We start from the raw sequence: 17,512 nt of genomic DNA, 5'->3' as shown, positions 1-17,512 counted from the left end.
GTACAGGCGCGCGCGCGCACACACACACACACACACACTCACAGACATGCTTCACGCAGGGAGAGGTACAGGCACACACACGCTTCACGCAGCGAGAGGTACATGCATGTGCACACATGCACACACACACACGCTTCACCATGCAGGGAGAGGTACAGGCGCACACACACACACACTTACACACATGCTTCACCATGCAGGGATAGTGCAGACACACATATACACACACTCACATTTTCACACTCACACGCATTCACACACACACACACACTTGGCCTTGACATCCCTCAGAGCCCACAGGCAAGAAAAGCAAGGAACTCACATTCCACGGCGCTTGTTTCATAGCTGGAAAAGCGACCTGGCAGGCCTGTCACCCGGACAGCTTTTCCTGAGGGCACGAAAAGCCCTACACGTCCTTAAGGAGAAGCAGCCCAAGATAAAAATGGGCAGACCATGAAAACGCAGCTCACAGAACAGAAACCACAACTGCTCCCCCGGGCCCGTGAGCGGATGTTCGTGACATCCGTGTGACATCATCGCACACGTCGGGTAAGAGCTGAGACAGAATGTGTGCTTCCTGGAGGATGGAGACGCAGCCTCAGAGCCTGGATGAAGTTCTCACATCACAAAGTAGGCCTTGGGTCCACATCTGAGAGGAACCGACCCGCACACACTCAAGCAAACAGGCGCGGGGACAGTCACTGTGTCCGTGCTGGAACAGGTGACGCTGCCGGACACCACTGATGGTGAAATGGGTGGACAGTCATTCCTACACATGACGGCACGGGCAGTGACGGAAGCGAACGAACTCCGTGGATGTGGAGCGACACATACATCTCAAAAACACCACGACGAACACGGCACGTGCAAACTCAGACATCTGGGTGGCAATTCCCACTCTCCCAACTTGGTGCTTAAACTCATGAAACAGAGATACTGTGTCAGGTGCATCCATTTGTAGTAAATGCATAAAACCATGGCCAGGAAAGCAAGCTCCAGCTTGGGACAGTGGCTCCCTCTAGGGAGGGAGGCAAATGGGGCCCCAGCTGGGTCTAAGCACAAGGCCACTGCAGTCCATGGGAAACGCAGCAGGTGTTACCTCTGGGCGCAGGACCCCGGCATTTGTCCCGTGGCCCTGCTTTTGCAAATGTCTGCAGCATTTCAGCCGAGACCACGGCTCTATCTAGATGCTGAGCAATACCCCCGGACAAGCAGTGTCTTCATCTCCCATCAGCAATTCTATACCCCTTCCACCCATGCAGAGCAAGGCTCAGAGCCCAGCCTGGGGATGCATTTAAGATCTCAGCGATAGGAACACTGCCTAGGGGCCCTGCCAACCGCTCCCACTCCCAGGTAAGTGCCCAGAGCAACAGTAAAGCCCATGGCGCTGCAGTAATCTTGCCTGTCACCTGCTGGTGGCTTACCTCACCGCTGCTGTCACCTGACCATTGTCATTAAGTATTTAAAATATATGGGGCCGGGCTCGGTGGCTCATGCCTGTAATCCTAGCCCTTTGGCAGGCCAAGGCAGGCGGATCACCTTGAGGTCAGGAGTTCTAGACCAGCCTGGCCAACATAGTGAAACCCTGTCTCTACGAAAATATAAAAATTAGCTGGGCATGGTGGCAGGTACCTGTAATCCCAGTTACTCGGCAGGCTGAGACAGGAGAATCACTGAACCCAGGAGGCCGAGGTTGCAGTGTGCTGAGATCACACCACTGCACTCCAGCCTGGGCGACAGAGCAAGACACTGTCTCAAAAATAAAGTAAACTATATCAGCCAGGCACGGTGGCTCATGCCTGTAATCCTAGCACTTAGGGAGACCAAGGCGGGTGGATCACTTGAGCCCAGGATTCAGAGACCAGCCTGGACAACACATTGAAACCCTGTCTCTACAAAAAATACACAAATCAGCCAGGCACGGTGTCGGGTACCTGTAGTCACAGCTACTCGGGATGTTGAGGTGGGGGGACTGCTTGAGTCCAGGAGGTGGAGGCTGCAGTAAGCTGTGATTGCGCAGTGCACTCCAGCCTGGGCGACAGAGCCAGACCCTGTCTCTACGTAAAGAAATAAAATGTGTGCTGGTGCCAGGCTCCTCTTACCCACAGTCAGGGCCTCGAACAGCCGGTGGATGGTGCTGGCGTCCCTCACGATCCCCGACTCCTGAACCCGCTTCACGAAGTCGCCCAGCTGCATGTGCTTCTTGGGCAGCTCGAAGTTCTTCACGTGGTCGTCCGGCTTCGAGGCCTCGTGCGGCTTGTCCAGGACCTCGCTGATGAGCCTCATCAGCTCTGGCGCCCGCTCAGCCTGCGCCCGCTCAGGAGCAGACATGGACTCTACTGTCCTCTTCACCAGATCAGCGGGAAAGATCCCTATGTCTGTTTTATACAGATTCTGGAAGTCCAAGAGGGCGTTCAGCAGCTGTCCCTGCATCAGATGAACGAGCCCTCGGAGGTAGAAATAGCGGGCCAGGAGTAGAGAGTTGTCAGGAGCCAGAAGGCCCATGGCCTTGGTCAGCAGGGCGGCGAGGTCAGCGTGGTAGGCCTGCACGCACTGGCCCACCAGCGGGAAGTGGATCTCTGGAATCTTGAACATGTATGTGGACTTGGGCGGCACATTCAGAACTAAAACATTAAGGGGAAAGAAGGAGACCGTTAGCACAGACCTTAAAAATGAACAGCTGTACCTGTCACGCCATCTTGTCAGGACGAGGCTTCCCTGGATGGAGAGTCAAATGAGAACAGGTGTGTTCTCTCCAGAACGCTCCACAAGCCCGCCCCCCAGGAGGCATGGAGAACCCTCATTTTGCTTCCACCATACTCCACAGAAAGCAGCGGCTAGCATTCCTGAACAATTTCATTTGCTACAACTAGTAACACAATTGCAGTACCGGGTGCTGAAGCCTCACGTGAGGATCAAGCTCAGCCTAAGCCAAGATGCATTTGCTAGGCAGGACTCAGCGCTTTAGAACAATAGTTTCACTTACCATAAAGACAACTCAGGAGCAGGGCACTGTCATTACGGTCCCATTCTACCATGTGGAAACTGAGGCTGCCACGGCCTGGGTTACTTGTCCCAGGGGCACACCAACTAAGTGCCTGAGCCAACCGTAACCCAGGTGTGTGTCTCACACTGGCTCCTTCAATAACTGTTACCTAAGGGCCAACTGGGTGCTGGGTTTCCTCTTCTTACGGGAGCTCCAGTGGGCCAAGAGAGCAGGACGGGGCCACGGGGGGTCCAGGGCAAGGTTGCAAGGACAAGGAAAGCAGAGCACACTCTCAGGGCAAGTGGGCACAGGGCATTTGCAGGGCAGACTGACAGGTGTTCAGAAGAGGAACCACAGGACTAGGGAGATGAAGTCGCCTGCCCAGGGTCACACAGCCAGGGGCAGAAGGCCTGGGCCCCGCAGCAGCCTCCAGTGCTCACATGATGAAGGCAATGTGGCCTGTCACTCACTCTGCCTCTGCTAGACCACAGCCCTGGGGGTCATCGAGGTTTCACGCATGCAGCTCCTGGGGTTCCAGCACAGTGATCAGGAGAAATGACACAGTACTTGCTGCTTGGGCCCGAGACAGCAGCAGCAGCTGCCCGGGGGTCACGGCCTCCCGACAGTTTCTCCCAGCCATGAGGGTCAGGGTGCACCTCCCCCAGAAGGCTCGAGGCGGCTCGGCCTCTCCATGTGCTCCCGTCTCTGCGGAAATGTCCCCACAGTCACAGCCCCCTCCGCACCCCTGGCCCTGCTCACTTTAACCCTGGTCCCAGAATGCCAGCTCCATGAGGGCAGGGCACTCAGCTCCTTCATGCTCCGGCTCTAGAAAGTGCCTGGCACTCCCTGCATCCCATCACATGTGTGTATGATACATCATGTAACCCACACGTGCAGACATGCACAGCCTAGGCCTGTGAAGGATGCCAAACTGTGCAGAGCCGTTATCCTTAGCAGTGACACTGGGTGGCAGAAAATACAGACAAGAAATCACTTTCTAGAATGCATGCAGTTGACAAAATGAATATTCTAAACATTTCAAATAACTAGAGCAAGCCCCTCCCTCCCCTGAAACGAGCTGCAGTTTTGCTTAATGACTTGCAATGCAGGAATGGAGGGACAGCACCGCGGGGAAGGGGGCAGCCCTCACCTGCACCACTGCCCCTGCAGCCCGCAGTGTCTGTCAGCCGAAGCGAGGAGTTCCTGGGTGCCAGCTCGGGCGTGGCGATGTCCTGAAGGTCGGGCATGCTCACCACCATGCGCCTGTGAGGGATGTGCAGGGGTGAGGACTTCCGAGAGGCGATTTTCTCCACAGTCGGTCTCCTTGGACTTATCAGCATTCCATTTATTCTGCGGTAGGGAATGCAACGTTTTACTTTACAGACACAATCATGATTAAAGAATAAGCCTAAACGAAGCACTTTTCCCAGTGTCATGGAGAGCAGGTGATGCCCTCGCACACCACTGGAAACAGAGTATAAGAACATGTTGCCCAAATCTCACCATGTGCGGCCTCAGAGGGACCCAGATGCATGCCCAGAAGAAAGCAGTGTAAGCCAACAGAGCCCTGTCTGCAGTGGACATGTGTGGAAGGGGCTCAGGAAAAGCAGCAAGGAAGAGACAGAAAACTAAGCAGGCTTTGAGGATGGGGGGTGAAGAGAGGAGATGGGGGGGCAGCACCGAGGAAGAGGCAGGACCACAAACCCCGGGGAGCATGCTAACATCCGGCACGCTTCAAGCATTCCCTCAAGAAGTAGAAACGGGCGCGGTGGCTCACACCTGGAATCCCAGCACTCAGGGAGGCCGAGGTGGGTGGATCACCTGAGGTCAGGAGTTCGAGACTAGCCTGGCTGACATGGTAAAACCCCATCTCTACAAAAATACAAAAACTAGCCACGCATGATGGTGGGTGCCTGTAGTCCCAGCTACTTGGGAGGCTGAGGCAGAAGAATCACTTGAACCCAGGAGGCAGAGGTTGCAGTGAGCCAAGGTTGCACCATTGCACTCCAGCCTGGGTGACAGAGCAAGACTCTGTCTTAAAGAAAAAAAAAAAAAGCTGGGCACGGTGACTATGGCTGTAATCCCAGCACTCTGGGTGGCTGAGGCAGGTGGATCACCTGAGGTCAAGAGTTCGAGACTAGCTGACCAACATGGAGAAACCCCATCTCTACTAAAAATACAGAGTTAGCCAGGCGTGGTGGCGGGTGCCTGTAATCCCAGCTACTCAGGGGGCTGAGGCAGGAGAATCACTTGAACAACGGAGGCAGAGGTTGTAGTGAGCCGAGATCACACCATCGTACTCCAGCCTGGGCAACAAGAGCGAGACTCCATCTCAAAAAAAAAAAAAAGAAGAAGTACAAACGTAGAGAGGAGAGCTTCCTAGCTACCGCCCAGTTCATCATGAGTTTCTAAGCACAAGGCGTTTCCTGCTTTCTCGTTTACTCATTTTAATAAAACTGAGGTCCTTGAGCACTGTGATTCCCAAAGAACGGTGGGTCCAAAACACGACGGGGAAGCACCTGTCCTCCTCCGACTGGGTGTCAAGGTCCATCTGGGCGAAGGCGTCCATCCTCCGACTGAGCCGGGCTTTAAGGAAAGAATGGAACATGTAGGTGTCTAAGACCTGGAAAAGACAGAAGGGCCAGTCACTGGGCTGCGCCAATGCCCCAGGCCCCCGCTCCAAAGCCCCCAAGCCTCCTGGCACGGAACTGGGCCCCACCCCTCACACACACCCAGTGGGCGCTGGCTGAGTGAATGAACTCAAGGGCTTTCTGCTGTTCCTCATGCACACAGAAGAAATGGCTGTCATACATTCAAACACTGGGTCCCCTGGGTCCCACATACCCACACCGTGAACAAAAGCATATTTCATCAGAGCTAAACGAGGTGGACACACGCTTCTGGCCGTAAGGCAGTACGCAAGACTCAGACAGACCCTCCTGACATAAGCTATGAGGAAACTCCATCATAAGGAGGAAACCACTGTTTTTCAGATGCTGGACAAGGCTCGTGGCTGGCTCCAGCACCAAGGGCGTGGAGAGAGCTCCTGGAGGCTGCTGCCCCTGGAAGCCTCGGGCAGGGCTCTGGAGAGGAAGGGATGAATCCGGGAGCTCCCAGAGGCTGCATCAGGCTCCCCAAGACTTTGCTGAATACCCCGATGCCCAGACATACGGCGAAACTGCATAAAACCAGACAAAGAATGACTGGGAAGCTGTAAGCAAACCAAGTCTCCAAGCTCACAAAGGGCAGAGGGCCAGTCACGTTCCCAACAGCCAGGACGGAGGGCCCTGCTGACCCCGGGCCATTCAGGAGGCATGAGGGGGCGCACATCACTTAGCAGATGGGCCAGGCTAGAAACCAGCCATGGAAAAAGGCTGCTCCTGGCCCACCCCAAAGCTGTAAAAACAAACTCCAAAAGGACCAAGGGGCTCTTCAGGCAGCTTCAGTCACCTGCCCCGGCAACACCCCCAGGGTGATTTTTTTTTTTTTGTAATAGTCACAAACAGAAACAACCCAAATGCTCAGTAGCAGGTGGACAGAACAAAGCGCACTTTGTCCCAACCACGGGACATTCCTACAAAAAAAGGAGCTGCCGCTGAAACACAGTAGCCCAGCTCAGTCCAAAGTAGGAGGCTGAGGAGAGAGGCCGACAGAGCGCAGACCACGGGACCGCACGACACGAGCCTCGGAGATGGGCAAACCGTCCACGGGGTTAGGGTAAGGTTGCCGGGACCTGGGGAGGGAGGGGGCTGACTGGGACGATGGTAGCATTCTATGTCCAGGTTGAGGAAGTGGTGATACAGATAGGTACATGTGTCAAAATCCACCAAACCACACTCTTAAGATGGCCGTATTTTAGGTAAAGTATAGTCTTTTTTTTTTTTGAGAAAAATCTTGCTCTGTCACCCAGGCTGGAGTGTAATGGCACCATCTTGGCTCTATGCAACCTCCGCCCCCTGGGTTCAAGCAATTCTCCTGCCTCAGCCTCCTGAGTAACTGGGATTACAGAGGTGCACTACCACACCCAACTAATTTTTGTATATTTTTAGTAGGGACGGGATTTCACCACAATGACCAGGCCAGTCTCAAACTCCTGACCTCAGGTGATCCACCCGCCTTGGCCTCCCAAAGTGCTGGGATTAAAGGTGTGAGCCAACATGCCCAGCCATAAGTATATTATACTCTTTAAAAGCTGACTTTAAAAAGGGAGAGAGAGCCACATGATCAAAACATGCTAAAATAAACTTTTTGGAAAACTGATACATTTGAGAAAATTTATTGTGAAAAGTCTTTAAATACAGAGCAGAATAACAGAGTGAACACACACAGTCACACCCAAATCCCACAGCTCTCACCTGCTTATAAAACTGATGGTCCCCTGGAGCCCTGGTTTTGAGAAATTCTTCACTATTGAAGACTCTGTGTTCATAATTTAAATGATTCTTCACATCCCTAACAAAGAGAAAGATAGTCTGAGTGCTACAACATTCTTAAATACACGAAGAACATACAACCTTTAGCAGCAGAAAAATGGTGACGAGAAATACAAACTTTGAAAAAGCCCTGTTCTTCAGAAAGATTACTGATTACCACAGTGATACGAGATGGATGTACTTTGTGGTCACACATAAATTTCCCCCAACTAGAATAAAGCTCCCGGAGGCAGTGTTCCTGTTCTCACCTTCCTCCAGCCCGCTAGTTCCTTATGCAAATTAAGACACAAAAATCAGTTTCAGTTCCCACACATGAAACTGGGTTCCAGGTGGGAGCCCAGAGGGGCGGCCAGACTCCAAGTCCTGCCTAGCTCGCCGCCAGCCTCCCCCGACAAGTCACTTCACCTCTTTGTTTTTTAGACGTCGTCTCAGTCTAGGCTGGAGTGTAGCGGCACAGTCTTGGCTCACTGCAATCTCTGCTGCCCAGGTTCAAGCGATTCTCCTGCCTCAGCCTCTTAGGTAGCTGGGACTACAGGTGCACACCACCACATCCAGCTAATTTTTGTATTTTTAGTAGAGATGGGGTTTCACCACATTGGCCAGACTGGTCTCAAACTCCTGACCTCAGGCGATCTGCCCGCCTCAGCCTCCCAAAGTGCTGGGATTACAGGTGTGAGCCACCGCGCCCTGGCCCACTTCACCTTTTTGTACCTGATTTCCTCAGATCATGTTATAAACTCATCAAGATTTTAGCACATGATCTCCCAGATCTAAAGTAGTATACAAGTAGAACGAATAAGCTTACAGGGCATGTTTGGTACATAATGTGTTCAGTGTTTTCCTTGAGAGAATAAACGATTTCATCTAGGGGAAATAACATTTTATCATCTGCAATCATATTTTCTGCTTCTGTTTTTTAAAGAGCCAGGATCTTGCTATGTTGTCCAGGATGGTCTCAAACTCCTAGCCTCAAGGGATCCTCCCACCTCAGCCTCTCCAGGGGCTGGGACTATCCTGCTTTTCTGTCAACTAATTGAGCTTGCAACATATTAAGAAAAAAAATACTTGTTCATACAACATTTCATCTTCAAAGAACAAAAGGAAAACAACATATTTAGGACCACACTAATTATGCCTCTTTGAGCAGAGATAATATCACCTGTCTGTGATACACTATTCCATTTTTTCCTAATATGTTATTCGCTTTATGCAAATAAATACATCAAAAGAACAGGCTGTTCAGACCGGGTGCAGTGGCTCACGTCTATAATCCCAGCACTTTGGGAGGCCAAGGTGGGCAGATCACGTGAGGTCAGGAGTTGGAGACTAGCCTGGGAAACATGGCGAAACCCCATCTCTACTAAAAACACAAAAATTAGCCAGGTGTGGTGGCGTGCGCCTGTAGTCTCAGCTACCTGGCATGGTAAGGCAGGAAAATCGCTTGAACCTGGGAGGCGGCAGGTGCAGTGAGCCAAGACTGCACCACCGCACTCCAGCTTGGGCAACCAAGTGCCCAAAACAAAAAAGGCCATTCAAATCTCCATTTTTAAATAATTACGCAGAGCACTATCAAGCCAGCAGGCTCTGTGCTAACCCCCTCCCAAAGCGGAAGGCCCCTCAAGAACAGACGAGGCTGGCATCAGGGGTGCCTCCTTTGTTGCTGGACTCAGGGGCAAACAGCGAAAAGGAGAGGAAGAATGCTGCCAGGGAAAAGGAGAAAGGGTGGGAGAAAGAGGGGGCCCAAAGGCTTTCGCACCAAAAAGTACTTCTCTATGAAGCTATCGTTTTGCCACGTATTCCTTCTGACTGCATGTGTGGGCCTGAAACAGCAGCTCAGTACCTGTGCTGTATCACACTGAAATAAACAACCTTGACTCGTCCACTTCCCCGCAAGCTCACGTGCTGCGGAAGGAAGAGCACATGGGGCGTGTCTGATGCTACAGTTACTGGTATGAGGAGAAGGAGAACTTTCTAATAGGCGCATCTTGAGTCTGCATCCTCCTGTGGCTCTCTCATACCTGGTTTCATTATCTAGCTTGAGTCACATCAAAATGGCCCGTCTGTCCCTCATTAGCCCCTGGATGCAGGCTTCTCGGGACAGAGCCCTCTGCAGACTGACCCAGAGCCCGGAACCGCACAGGCCAGAGTGACCAGCTTCCCGCAGGTGTCTCAGATTCGAGTCTCCCTAGAGGGCTATCCCAAAACAGCCACCTGCACGGTCACCAGCAGGAGAGAGTGTGAGTGTTAGGAAGGCACAAGCAGGGTCAGAGTCAAAAGAACGAACTCACCAGACGCTTGCTGATTGTAACAGTCACAAGAAAAGCTTTTGCAGGGATAGGGACGGCTCATGTTTGCCAGGCAGCTGGGGCGGGGCGCGCGATCCCCGTGGAATGGGAGGCTAGCGGGTTACCCTTTCCTGGACGCTGGAATGTCCTCTCACGTACCTGAAGACGCTCACGAGCAGCTGCAGGGTGGTCTGCTGTATCTGGCAGTTGAGTTTCTGCTGCCAGGCCCGCCGGTGGGCTCGGCCCTCGTTCAGGTCTGTGCTGGAGCAGAGGTGGGCGGTGTGCAGCTCGTGGTGGAGCTGGAGGCTCTGCACCCTGGAAGGAGGCAGACCAAAGCAGACTCAGCCCCAGTGCCGCCAGCCACAGCCGCTCACCAGCAGCACACAGCCCGCCAGGTAAATGAACACTTCACAGACTCAAATACAGATCAGTAATTTGAGGGACAGGGTGGTCACTAAAAGTACATCACTGGAAGAGCTGATTCGCCGCCACACAGGGACTCACACAGGCCTTGACTTGGACTACGCACAGTTCACCCAGGCCAGATCACCCGCCCTGGCACTGCAGTCAGGGCACTCCCCCTTCTAGGACACCAAAGGGCTCCAGGTGAGGCTGCCTCTTGACAGGTCACTCATGGCTGCCTAGAAGGGACAGTCATGCTCCCTCATGGCCTCCCCTCTGCACTTCCTGCCCAAGCAGGATCAAATGGCCCTCTGTGCCCTGCAACAAATGTCCTAGGTGTCAGCACTCTTGGCCCACCAGGAGATGGCCACTGACTCATCCAGAGGGCCTCACTCAGGCACAGGAACTCACAGATACCTGTCAACCCTGAGCCTCTGTGAGACTGGACGCCGGGCCTTCCTAACACCACTCAAGACTGCATGTCTAGAGGGACGGTGGAAACATACAAAATAAACAGAACCAACACGTATCCGGTCACACATATTTACTGAGCACCTACGGTATGCCATCCACTGATCTGCGTGCTGGGGAGGCGTGGTGGACACAGGCCAAGCCCCTGCCTGCCTGCATGACACTTCCATGTGAGTGGGAGGAAGCAGGAAAACAGACAACCCAAGAAAACAGGAGATAACGGGGCGTCAGGCAGAGACATCAGGCAACACAGAGCGACAGGCTACAGAGACACGACAGTCAGACTGAGTGGGGGGAGAAGAGTTCTCCCAGGAGATGACCTGGAACCTGAGATGTGACAGGAAGAGGCAGGTGGGGGCTTGCTGGACCCAGTGCAGCCCAGGTCAGCAAGGCCAGCAAGAGCCAGTCTTCATCTCTGTGATGAAAACAGTGCATGGCCACAGGCCCCTGCGACTGCCTGACCCTCCTGGAGGCAGGGACAGGAAAAAGGAAGAACGGAATTCTGGGTGTCGTGGCCCGCTAGGGGATGGTAGCAGGCAGGTGGTGCCAGGGCCAGGACCAGTGTTCTCTCCAAATGTGCTGAGCAGCAGCTGCTGAGGGACCAGCCCGGCCCTGGCTGACCAGACGCATGGGACTTGGGCAACTACTCCTGCCTAGAGGGGTCTCAAGAACTGGGATGTTTATCGGCACCAAACTGGCCTTTCATCCAGAAGAACACACAGAATGTCAGGGAAAGAAATTCTGATGACTTTCCTCATGTAAAAAGGGCTAAGATGCCGCCTGGAGTGCCAGCTTCTCTTCCTACATCTTCTGGTGCAGAGACAGTGCGGTCTGAAGGAGATGGCTGTCCCCTCCCTGGAACCCCATGCCTCCCTCACCCAAGCACAGCCCTGAGCTGGAGGCCCTGTCCCTGCTGCCCAGTGAGACAGCGACTTCCATCAGAGACGAAGATAGCAGTGCAGAGAGTGACCAAGAGCCCAGGGTGCTGGGGAAAGCTGGGGAAGGAAGGGGCTGCCCTGTCCCTCCCAAGGGACACAAGCCCATGTTCAGAGAGAAGCACAATGCACTCCAGACCCCTCAAGGAGACCCCTCCCACTACAGCCCACAGCCCGTACGGTGAACTCAGAGGCCTCTTATAGACAGGTCACCCATGACACACGGATTAGCTCGTGTTTATAAAACAGCTTCCAAAAATGAGACTGTGGGATACACGCCACCCTGCATCTCCATTCTGGGGGCTCCAGCCGAAGCGGGGTCCAGCCTCTGCACCGTGTGTTTAATTCCCGAATTCTAACAAGAACATGAGGACACAGGCGGGAATGCCACCTTCCTGGGAATGCTCAGAGCTCCACCACAGTCTCACAAAGGTCAGTTCTATTACACGATACCACACTGGAAAACTCCAGGAAGCAGCTGTGGCTCATAAGAAAGTAACTAAAACAATTGGGAGAGCACGTGTCACCTTTGAAGTTCACACAGAGGACAGGTCCTAACAGAATGGCTGCTCAGGTGCCCTTGGCTGGGAGGAGAGCCCGACTGCACGGCCCAAGCAAACACAAACAGACCTTGCCTTTGCGGGACCATCGTTTAGCTTTAGGGCCTTTGGGAGTTCTGTAAGATGGAAGAACAATAATAAAAGTAGTTCTCTGGCCCGGCACGGTGGCTCACACCTTAATCCAAGCACTTTGGGAGGCCGAGGCAGATGGATCACCTGAGGTCAGAGTTTGAGACCAGCCTGACCAACATGGTGAAACCCCATCTCTACTAAAAATATAAAAATGAGCCAGGTGTGTTGGCAGGTGGCTGTAGTCCCAGCTACTCAAGAGGCTGAAGGAGGAGAATCACTTGAACCTGGGAGGCAGAGATTGTTGTGAGCTGAGATCATGCCACTGCACTCCAGCCTGGGTGACAGAGCAAGACTCTGTCTCTTAAAAAAACAAACAAGGGGCCGGGCGCAGTGGCTCAAGCCTGTAATCCCAGCGCTGTGGGAGGCCGAGGCGGGTGGATCACGAGTTCAAGAGATCGAGATCATCCTGGTCAACATGGTGAAACCCCATCTCTGCTAAAAATACAAAAAATTAGCTGGGCATGGTGGCGTGTGCCTGTAATCCCAGCGACTCAGGAGGCTGGGGCAGGAGAATTGCCTGAACCCGAGAGGCGGAGGTTGCAGTGAGCCGAGATCGCGCCATTGCACTCCAGCCTGGGTAACGAGCGAAACTCCATCTCAAAAAAAAAAAAAGGTAGTTCTCCTAAACATTTTGCAGAAAGCTTCCAGGTAGAAGGAATAATCCATACCAAGGTAAGAGTCAGAAATCGGAAAAGCCAGGTGAAAAGCCAGGCCAGAAACCGCCCTCCTCCTTCCCACGCCCCCAGCTCTCAGCTCCCTCCTCATTTGACCTGCCAACAACGCAAAGGCAAAAGAGGCGAAGAGAGGAAAGGTGACCGCTGACCAGAATCCAGGCTGCTTCGCAGGCTTCACGCGAAGCTCAACTCCTACAGCCCAGCTGTTTACAAACAGCCCAAGCGCTCCCCTCCCACCAGCATCAGCTCCACAAATGGCACTAGGCCTGACTGCAGCTGGATCCCACAATCTGCTCTCTCCTGCTGTCAGTTTATAAAACGCTGAAGGGAAAAATGAGCTCTGCAGAGAACCCCGAGGGAGCCCTGGCCCCGGAGATGAGTCACTGCTTGGGTGACACCCAAGATGACCCAACACCTCTGTTTTGACATATTTAGCAATTACACCTCCTCTCACCCTCCCCTGACCAAAGTCCCTGTTAAGTCTCTTCACCACGACAGAGACCTCAGGGCCCCCAAAGCCTGAAATATTTATCATTTGACCCTTCTTAAAAGAAGTTTGCTGATGCCCGATCTAAGCCAATGAGGTTAAGTAACAGAGATTAAAGAAAATATAAAACTATAAAATGGTGTGAAAAAATAAAGTACCAGACCAGGCACGGTGACTCATGCCTATAATCCCAGCACCCTGGGAGGCTGAGGCGAGCAGATCACGAGGTCAGGAGGTCAAGACCGGCCTGGCCAACACACAGTAAAACCCCATCTCCACTAAAAATACAAAAAATTAGCTGGGCATGGTGGTGGCGCCTGTAATCCCAGCTACTCAGGAGGCTGAGGCAAGAGAATCGCTTGAACCCAGGAGGCAGAGGTTGCAGTGAGCCAAGATCACGCCATTGCACTCCAGCCTGGGTGACAGAGCAAGACTCCACCTAAAAAAAAAAAAAAAAAAAACAAGTACCCATATAGTGCCAGGAAGAGAAAGTGAAAGAAATGGAAACTTCCAGCTCAGGGAGAATGGGCCACGCCCGTCAGAACCCAACAGACTGACAAAGTCACAGGACAGGAGTCATGGCTGTCCTGCCATTAGTACGCAAGCCCTGCCCAATTCCAGGTATACGACAGGTATGCAATACACATCTAGTGAATGAATGAATGAAGGATGGATAGGGAACTTCAAGGATCATAGGCACAGGATCCTGGGGCACAGGACAGAGGCTGGGTAGGTTTCCTGGGGAATGTGACTGTCTCTTGACTCGAACTAACATTTAGACAATATTGGAATAAAGACAAATCACTTTTATTTAAAAACATTCACAGTTGGGCGCAGTGACTCATGCCTGTAATCTCAGCACTTTGGGAGGCCAAGCTGGACGGGTCACTTGAGGCTAGGAGTTCAAGACCAGCCTGGCCAACATGGTGAAAACTGAAAACACAAAAATTAGGCAGTCATGGTGCTGGGTGCCTGTAATCCCAGCTACTTGGGAGGCTGAGGCAGGAGAATCGCTTGAACCTGGGAGACAGAGGTTGCAGTGAACCGAGATTGCCCCACTGCACCCCAGCCTGGCCAACAAGAATGAGACTCCATCTCAAAAACAAATTCACAAATAATTTCCAAATTATAATACATAAAATACCTATCAATTATATAAAATTGGAAAAGATACTCAAAGTGGCAAATACAAAATCTGAACAAAGACGGTCTGAAATTCATACTATTAATGTTTCCCGTTACCTCTGAATGAATGTCTGGGCTGCCAGGAGGGGGACATCAGGAATGTCCACACTATTGTTTGCAGACTTGGAGTAGGTGACGCTCCCATGATCAATATTTATCAGAACTAAACCGTCAGCTTCCTAGAAAACAAGGAGTGATCTGTAAAGATTGATGGAAGAATCTCGTAGTTTGCACACCTCTTTGAAAATACACAAATATATTTTGCATCCAGTAAGACAGTGACATCATTAATTAAATGACCCTCTTTAAAATGCACACAGAGGCTGGGCGCATGACTTATACCTGTAATCCTAGCACTTTGGGAGGCTGAGGCAGGGAGATTGCTTGAGCCCAGGAGTTTGAGACCAGCCTGAGCAACACAGTAAGGCTGTCTCTACAAAAAAATTTAAAAGAAATTAGCCAAGTGGTCCCAGCTACTCGGGAGGCTGAGGCAGGAGGATCCCTTGAGCCCAGGAGGTGGAGGCCGCAGTGAGCTGAGATCACATCACTGCACTGAAGCCTGGGCAGCAGAGTGAAACCCTCTCTCAAAAAAAAAATAAGCATAATAAAATAAATGTACACATAACCTTATATTTTCTACACAAAAATCTAGTATATATCATGAGTTATGTTAATGGGCTAAATTTGATTAAATATGTCTTTCTCTTATTTTTCTTAATTGTGGTAAAATGAACATAAACTGTATCAATGTAACCATGCTAATCGTGCAGCTCAACAGTGTAAGTGCATTTGAGTGGCTGTGCAAGCTTCTCCCCCTCCATTCCCAGAACGTTTTCATCATCCCAAACTGAAACTGTCCCCATCCAGCACAGCTCCCGGCCTCCCCTCCATGCGCCCACCGTTCTGCTTCCTGTCTCCATGAATTTGACTCCTCTAGGGGTTTCAAACGAGTGGATTGACGAACAGCTTTTGTTCTTTTGGGGCTGGCCTATTTCACTCAGCGCTGATGTCAGTGAGGCTCACCCATCTGCGGCACGTGTCAGATGGCCCTGGCTTCTTCAGCCTCAATAGTCTGTTATTTGGAAAGACCACATTTTGCTTACCCATATCCCTTTCTCTTTCAGTCAAGATTCCAGTACAGGCCAGGTGAGGTGGTTCATGCCTGTAATCCCAGCACTTTGAGAGACCAAGGCAGGTGGATCACCTGAGGCCAGGAGTTCAAGACCAGCCTGGCCAACATGGCGAAACCTCGTCTCTACTAAAAATACAAAAATTAGCCAGGCATGGTGGCATGTGCCTATAATCCCAGCTACTCAGGAGGCTGAGGCAGGAGAATTGCTTGAATCTGGGAGGAGGGGGTTGCAGTGAGCTGAGATCGCACCACTGCACTCCAGCCTGGACAACAAGAGTGAAACTCCATCTCAAAAAAAAAAAAAAGATTCCAATACACCCTGGTACAAACACTGCATATACTGCTTCTTAGAGTCCTGGAGGAAGCATTCCAGAGAACTCCCGTGAGGGCACCACCAACCTCCAACGCCCAGGGTGTACGCTCAGCTCCCCAGCCAGCTCCGTCCCTCCACGTACCAGGGCATGGGCAGGGCCTGGGCTAAGAGACCACACAGCCCTGGGATATTTGAAATATGCACATGGATGACTTGGAGAGTCCCCTGTGACAGAGTACACAAACACTGAGTAATGCACTCGGGCCCCGCACTCCAGCAGTCCCAGAATGTGACGCCAGTTTCCCAGCTGAGGTCCCAACTCCCAGCTCTCATTCTGGGCCCTGCCCTCTAGAGTGCAATTCAGGTGGCTACTTGAAATATGTGCAAACATATTCTTGGCCTCAAAACCTTACAAGGCAAATGCAGAAAACGCTAAAGCAGCGAGGCACACAGCTGGTCCCGTGTAGGTGTTAACACCCAGCGTCTCTGCAAGAGGCAGGAGGGTTTCATGGAGGCGCATAGGGTCACTGCCAGCCACAAAACACGAAATGCCCAACCAACCCAGAAGAGCAGCTGCTTCTCCCGAAATCCTCCACAACATCTCCCCGTTGGCTGGAACTGCTAGGTTAACGTGTGAAAACGGTTTTCCTCCTAAAACAGCCTGAAACATAATTTTTTTTCCCCTAATGACTAAGAAAAGAAACAACTTTGAGCTTCAGAACACAGCTCAGTTTCTCCTCGTCTGCAAGGCGGGCTGGTGACGCTTTTCCGCTCCTTCCGTGGAGGTCTGCATGGCCTTTTCCTGTGTGTTTCCCCACTGACTCACTTGCCTGGGCAGGAACACACAAGCGCTGTTCTACACCGCGGTGGGAACCCTGACCAGGCCAGCTGACAGCCCTTCCCAGCACTTGTGGGGGAAGCATCTGGAGCCTGGGATTTGCTTTCAAATGCCCTGGGAAAAGTAGTGCTGCGGGTGACTACAAAGCTGGCAACAGGCTGAGGACTGTGAGGGCGCAGGTCACATGCTGTATTCTTCTATTTTTATCACATTTAGAAATTTTCAAAACGGGGAGGGGCACAGTGGCTCACGATTGTAATCCCAGCACTTTGGGAGGCCGAGGTGGGTGGATCACTTGAGGCCAGGAGTTCAACAGCAGCCAGGGCAACATGGTGAATCCCCATCTCTACTAAAAATACAAAAATTAGCCAGGTGTGGTGGCGTGCACCTGTAATCCCAGCTACTGGGGAGGCTGCGACAGGAGAACTGCTTGAGCCTGGGAGGCAGAGGTTGCAGTGCGCTGAGATCACACCATTGCACTCCAGTGTAGGGAACAGAGAGAGAGTCTATCTCAAAAAAAATGAAAGATAATTTTCAAAATGGAAAGCTGTATGTACACCTACCCTGTACAAAGCACCACTAAGCACAGGAAAAGATGCTCATATCCGGGGAAATGCACGTGAAACCGCAGCGAGACACCAGCTCCTCCTCACTGGAGGGCTGCAATTAAAAGGAGACA

At 52.1% G+C, this 17,512-nt stretch overlaps 1 protein-coding gene across 3 annotated transcripts in view; it reads right to left on the bottom strand.

Moving 5' to 3' along the window:
- LOC108284814 (DENN domain-containing protein 3-like) overlaps window positions 1-17,512 on the bottom strand; it is a 55,229-nt gene that overhangs the window by 14,342 nt on the left and 23,375 nt on the right. For all 3 annotated transcript variants that reach the window (XM_017501718.2, XM_037728965.1, XM_037728966.1), the window contains 6 exons: window positions 14,608-14,729; window positions 9,864-10,019; window positions 7,342-7,438; window positions 5,506-5,609; window positions 4,137-4,336; window positions 2,103-2,624 (listed from right to left, as the gene is read on the bottom strand). In XM_017501718.2, the coding sequence (XP_017357207.1) occupies window positions 2,103-2,624; window positions 4,137-4,336; window positions 5,506-5,609; window positions 7,342-7,438; window positions 9,864-10,019; window positions 14,608-14,729 (1,201 nt within the window). The remainder of the gene's footprint in view (window positions 1-2,102; window positions 2,625-4,136; window positions 4,337-5,505; window positions 5,610-7,341; window positions 7,439-9,863; window positions 10,020-14,607; window positions 14,730-17,512) is intronic.

This window comes from Cebus imitator, unplaced genomic scaffold (genome assembly GCF_001604975.1).
Source record: "Cebus imitator isolate Cc_AM_T3 unplaced genomic scaffold, Cebus_imitator-1.0 Scaffold284, whole genome shotgun sequence".
NCBI classification, from domain to species: Eukaryota; Metazoa; Chordata; class Mammalia; order Primates; family Cebidae; genus Cebus; species Cebus imitator.
This window is presented reverse-complemented; position numbering and strand designations above follow the sequence as displayed.